General features: G+C 39.7%; 1 protein-coding gene across 1 annotated transcript; it reads left to right on the top strand.

Annotated features, from left to right (window-relative positions):
* Positions 1-5,435: 5,435 nt before the first annotated feature.
* LOC102857495 (olfactory receptor 10A4-like) lies at positions 5,436-6,365 on the top strand. The gene has a single exon (XM_006883993.1). The coding sequence runs from the start codon at positions 5,436-5,438 to the stop codon at positions 6,363-6,365; it is 930 nt and encodes a 309-aa protein (XP_006884055.1).
* The last annotated feature ends 15 nt before the right edge of the window (positions 6,366-6,380 follow it).

The raw sequence follows: 6,380 nt of genomic DNA, 5'->3' as shown, positions 1-6,380 counted from the left end.
TCATGGACTGCCAAAAGAATAAACAGATGTCTTGGAAAAGATGAAGCCAGATTGCTCTTTGAAAGCAAGGATGGGGAAGCTTCATCTTGCATATTTAGCATGTTGCTAGGAGGGCTATTTACCTGGAGAAGGACAGCAAAAGAGAGTAAGATTTTCAAGCAGATGTGTTGACACAGTGACTGCAGAAATGGGCTCAAGTATTTCAGAGATTTGGAGCTTTGCACATGATAGTACAGGATTCAGATCTGTTGTTTATAGGATTACTATGAGTTGTACTAAATTCAATTGCATCTAAAACATAATAAAAACATCCATATTCATTGTCCCTCTCTCAGATACATAGCAAGTGACGGAAAAAGAAGGTGAAAATATTTAAAGCATCTCAACTCAGTTATGATGACTATGATCGCTAATAATGGTGAAATTCAATGTAGAAAAATTGTACAAAAAATTTGCTATTGTTGTTGTTGTTGTTATATTTGTTGTTAGTGCCATCAAGTCACCTGTGACTCATAGCGACCCCATGTAGAACAGCCCTAAACCTTGCTTTATCCCTTGCCAATCTTATTGTCTCTGACACGCCTATCCCCATTACCACAGTGACTGAATCAATCCATCTCATCGAGGGTCTTCCTCTCCTGTGCTGTCCCTCCACCCTCTCAAGCATGCTGTCCCTCTCCAAAGACTGATCCTGCCTTGCAACATGTCCAAAGTATGTCAGACAGAACTACAGAATCCTTACCTCCCTCCAAGGAGCAACCTGGCTTCACCCTCTCCAGGAAGAACTTGTTTGTTCTCCTAGCACTCCATGGTATATTGAATACTCTGCTCTAGCACCAAAGCTTAAAGGCATTAGTTATTTTATCATCCCTAGTCATTCTCCAGATCTCTGATGCCTAGCAAGTAATTGCAAAGACCATGGCCCGTATCAGGAGCACATTAGTCTCCAGACTAATATTGTTGCTCTTCAGTATTTTGGAGAGGTCTCTGACAGCAGATTTTGCCAATGCAATTAGTCTTTTAATTTACTGACTGCTGGTTGATTGTAGAGCAGAGCAAACTGAAGTTGTCAACAATCTCACTCTCTTCATCATCCATCATGATGCTGCCAGTTGGTCCAGTGGTGAGAATCTTTGTCTTTTTGATGGTGAGCTTCAATCCATATTGAAGACTGTACTCTTTGATCTTCTGCAGCAAGTGCTTCAGGTCCTCCTCAGTTTCAGTAAGCAGGGTTGTGTCATCTGCATAACGCATATTGTTGTTGAGTCTGCCTCCAATCTTGATGCCACACTTCTTTTCATAGAGCCCAGCTTTCTGAATAATCTGTTCTGCATATAGATTGAAAAGATATGGAAATAGGACACATCCTTGATGCACAATCTTCCCAATTTTAAACCATGCAGTATTTGATGACTCCCACCTGGTCCAAGTATAGGTTTTGCATAAGTGTTCATCAAGTGATTTCCATTTCTCTCAGACTCAGCCACAGTTTGTTATGATCCACACAGTCAAATGCCTTTGCATAGTCAATGAAACACAGATAGACATTCCTCTAGTACTCTCTGCTTTCAGCCAAGATCCATCTGACATTAGCTCTAATATCCATAGCGCCATGGCCTCTTCTAAATCCAGTCTGCACTTTAGGCAATCATGTTTGTTCCAATCATGTTTGGATAATCTTCAGCAGAATCTGGCTTGCATGTGATAGCAATGATAGTGTTCGATAATTTCCACACTCTATCGAATCACCTTTATTAGCATTCATATGTTGTTGTTATGTGCCATCGAGTCGTTTGTGACTCATAGCACCCTATGTACAAGAGCCCTAAATGCCGTTCTATCCTGTGCCAACCTCGCCATCTCAGACACACTCATTCCCACCACTCCACTCACAGAATTGATCCATCTCATTGAGGGTCTTCCTCTCCCATGCCGTTCCTCCACTCTCCCAAACATGATGTCCCTCTCCAAGGACTGGTCCCTCCTTGCAGCGTGCCCAAAGTATGTCAGATGAAGCTTCAGAATCCTTGACTCCAAGGAGCAGCCCAGCTTCACCCTCTCCAGGACAAACCTGTTTGTTCTCCTAGCAGTCCATGGTATATTCAACACTCTTCTCTAGCACCACAGCTCAAAGGCATCAATTCTCTATCATCTCTGTTCACTGTCCAACTCTCCAATGCATAGCATGTAATTGCAAAGACCATAACTTGGATCAGATGTACCTTAGTCTCCAGCCTGACATCGTTGCTCTTAAGTACTCTTGAGAGGTCATATAATCTAACATGAATTTTAAGCAATTTATTCTCATATTCATATATTATCCCACGAATAAAATTGATAATAAAAAGTACGTCGTTGTTGGTACGTACCCTTGAGTCAACTATAACTCATAGCAACACTTTGTAAAACAGCTGTGAAGCCTGCCCTGTCCTAAACCAGTCTCACTGGTCCCAACACACCTCACCCCTATTGACCTTGTTACTGTATCAATCCATCTCATCTGGGGATTTCATCTCCTGCACTATCCCTCCACCATTCTCAATAAGAGTATTCTCAAGTATCAGTCTCTACTGGTATATGCCTAAGGTATGAGATGGAGCTCCACAATCCTAGCCTCCAAGGAGAAACTTTGTTTTACCCTCTCCAAGATAGACCTATTTGTTTTCTTGGTGGTCCAAGATATGTCCAAGATTCTTCTCCAGTACCACAACTCAAAGGCTTCAATTCTTCTGTAATCCTTAGTTACTGTCCAGCTCTCTGATGCATAGCAAATAATTGTGAAGACCATGATCTGGATCAGATTCACCTTGGTATCTAGACTGACATCGTTGCTCCTTGGTACTTTGGAGAGGTCCCTGACAGCAGATTTTCCTAATGCAAGTCGTCTTTTGATTTCCTGACTGCTGGTACCAAGAATGTTGATTGTGGAGCCGAGCAAGCTATAACTGTGAACAATCTCAATCTCTTCTCCATCTAACATGATGCTGCCAATTGGCCCAGTGGTGAGAATCAGAAAATGTATAAACATAAAATATTAAAACTGTAACAAATGAATGTAGTAAGTAGATCAATTTAATAAATAGCTATAAAAAATTTTGTTGCATATACATTTTCAAAGAAAGAAGTTATGTATATTAAATAGGAATACTTCCTTTCCAAACATGTATACTTCTTAATCTATAGAAATATATGATCACTCTGATGAATTTGGAATGTACCTTTAGGGTGAATGTTTTTATTCATTTTTTAAACGGTAATATACATCTCATTTTAATGAGTATAGTATAGGGAATTGTGCTGCTAGCCCTAGAGTAGCCCCACTCTGAAGGCTCAAATCCACTGCTAGAGAAAGAGGGTCAATTTTCAATATGGATTGAAGCTCAACATCAAGAAAACAAAGATTCTCACCACTGGGCTAATTGGCATCATCAGTATGGATGGTGAAGAGATTGAAATAATTATCCGTTTTAGTTTACTTGGCTCCACGGTCAACACTCTTAGTACCAGCAGCCAGGAAATCAAGAGATGAATTGCATTAGGAATGTCAGCTGTCAGGGATCTCTCCAGAGCAACAATGTCAGGCTAGAGACTAAGGTCCACCCGATCACGGCTATAGTCTTTGCAATTGGGTGCTCTGCATTGGAGACCTGGACAGTAACTAGGGATGACAGAAAGAGAATCGATGCCTTTGAGCTGTGGTGCTGGAGAAGAATACTGAATACACCGTGGACCGCTAGGAGAACAAACAGGTTTGTCCTGGAGAGGGTGAAGATGGGCTGTTCCTTGGAGTCAAGGATTCTGAAGCTTCATCTGACATACTTTGGGCACGTTGCAAGGAGGGACCAGTCCTTGGAGAGGGACATCATGTTTGGGAGAGTGGAGGGATGGCGCAGGAGAGGAAGACCCTCTATGAGATGGATTGATCCAATGATTAGGGTAATGGGAGTAGGAGACAGTTATTGAAGATAGTGAGGTTGGTACAGGGTAGAGCAGGGTTTGGGGTTCTTGTACTTCGGGTCACTATGAGTAGCAAGCAACTCAATGGCACATAACAACAACAACACTTACATTAACTTCCAAAAACCAGGTGAAGGGTCAGCTATGACTCAGATCTGATTCAGTGGCAATGAAGAGATAATAGTAGAGTTACCACTGATAGAACAGTAAACTTACGCTGAGTAATTTTAATGTATTTTGACATAGATATGTATTTACTTGGTTTGATGTTAATCTATGTTTTGGTGTATTGTGAAACTTTAAGAAGGCTGACTGGGAGATGTAGAAAAGAACAACGATGTTAATTCCTACTCTATGTACTATACTGCACCTACAAATCCTGCAGAAGCCTGACTACTGTCACTGGCAGGAATTGAAAGATTAAAAAAAAATGAAAGAAAAAAGATCAATCCTCATTTAAACGCACGGTGGTTACCACCACAGAGCAGCAGGCAGATTCAAACTGCACGTGTTTGGGTTGGCAGCATGGTTCCTCACCACTAAGCCACCAGAGCTCCTGAGTTTTACAGACTGCAAATGTAAGTGATGCAATTGAAAGCAAAGATTATCTATTTAGAAAATGTCATAAAAAACCTCAAAGCCAAACAGCACATTAAGCATTTATTATTGTTTTTATAAAAATCTCTCTTGAGACAAATATAATTAAGTCTTTCAGTGGATGCAATCCCTATGGTCTTTAGCAAGGTTAGAAATGCTGCCTATTCCATTACAAATACACAATTTATAATTCTGCAAAGAGTAGAAATCTAATAAGGAAAATTAAGTTTACATGTGAATCTTTATGGATTCTCTATTCATAATATCCTGTGAATTTACATTAATGTTGTAGAAAGAAGATTCTGTCAACTGTTTGGATTCTGTTTGGATTTCAGCTTCATAATAATTAAGGTATTGTGTTCAAATAAATGTTTAAATACAAGTAAACTATTGGAAATATATTATCTTCTAAACAATTAATATTTAAAGGAAGATTAAAGAATTTCAAGATAGTAAATCATACGCTTTATTCTTTATACTTAAGTAGCATATTGATTCTCCACAATTATAATATATTTCTTATATAATATGTGCATCTAATTAGAGCACGACTCGACAGCACTTAACAACAAGGAGAACACTGAAAAGATATAAACAAGATCAGAATTTACACCTAAAGCAGATTTTTTTTCTCCAAATACTTTTTGAAAGCATAAAATAAACAAATCAAAATAAATAAGAAATAGTGTACCCATGTAACTGAAAGTCATTTTAAATGGTTTAGCAGTAGGAATACATAAATATTAGTTTTCATTATCAGACCATTGATCCTAGAAATGGTACATTGAAGTTTGAAGGAGACTTATGTTAGCTGACAGGATTCCAGTGAATATATTTTAATCTCTTTCTCATCTCCACAGATGTCTGTATCTGAGCCCAGGATGGGTGAAAATCAATCCCTGTGCACTAAATTCACATTTGTGGCTTTTTCCTCTTTAGCAGAATTACAACCATTACTCTTTGTTTTGTTTTTACTTATCTACTTGTTTACAGTGGGAGGAAATTTCATCATCATTTGCCTGATCTGGGTCACTCCTTCCCTGCACACTCCCATGTATTTCTTCCTGGTGAATCTCTCCTTTCTGGAAATGTGTTATATCAGTAGTGTGGTGCCTCAGATGCTAGTGCACTTGCTGGTGGAGACCAAGACCATTAGCTTAGCAGGCTGTGCAGCTCAAATGTACATATTCACCATTCTAGGACTGACAGAATGTTGTCTGCTAGCAGCCATGGCTTATGACCGCTTTGTAGCCATTTGTTACCCACTACATTATACACTCATGATGGGCCCTGGTGTGTGTTTAAAATTGGCTGCAGCATCTTGGACTACTGGAATGGTGGTAGAGTCTGTCCAGACTACTTGGATTTTCACTCTCCCTTTCTGTGGAGCAGGAGAGATTCAGCACTTTTTTTGTGATATCATGCCTGTAGTGAAACTGGCTTGTGTTGACACTAGTCAGAATGAGATTGTATTGTTTGCTGTCTCTGTGCTTTTCATCATGAGTCCCTGTCTTCTCATTCTGTGCTCGTATGTGCGAATTCTTGTGGCCATCTTGAGGATCCCCTCAGCAACGGGCAGATGCAAAGCATTCTCCACTTGTTCTTCTCATATTCTGGTTGTTTCTCTGTTCTATGGAACTGCCTTATTCACTTATCTCCAGCCCAAGACTTCTCACACTCCAGAAACAGACAAAGCAACTGCCCTTATGTACACAGTGGTCACTCCAGCCCTGAATCCTGTCATATATACCTTGAGGAATAAGGAAGTGAAAGAAGCCTTCCACAGGTTAACACAAAGAAATACTCTTTAAAAAAAATTATCTAAA

This window comes from Elephantulus edwardii, unplaced genomic scaffold (assembly GCF_000299155.1).
Source record: "Elephantulus edwardii isolate Elephantulus edwardi_28Jun2011 unplaced genomic scaffold, EleEdw1.0 scaffold00030, whole genome shotgun sequence".
Taxonomy (NCBI): Eukaryota; Metazoa; Chordata; class Mammalia; order Macroscelidea; family Macroscelididae; genus Elephantulus; species Elephantulus edwardii.
This window is presented reverse-complemented; position numbering and strand designations above follow the sequence as displayed.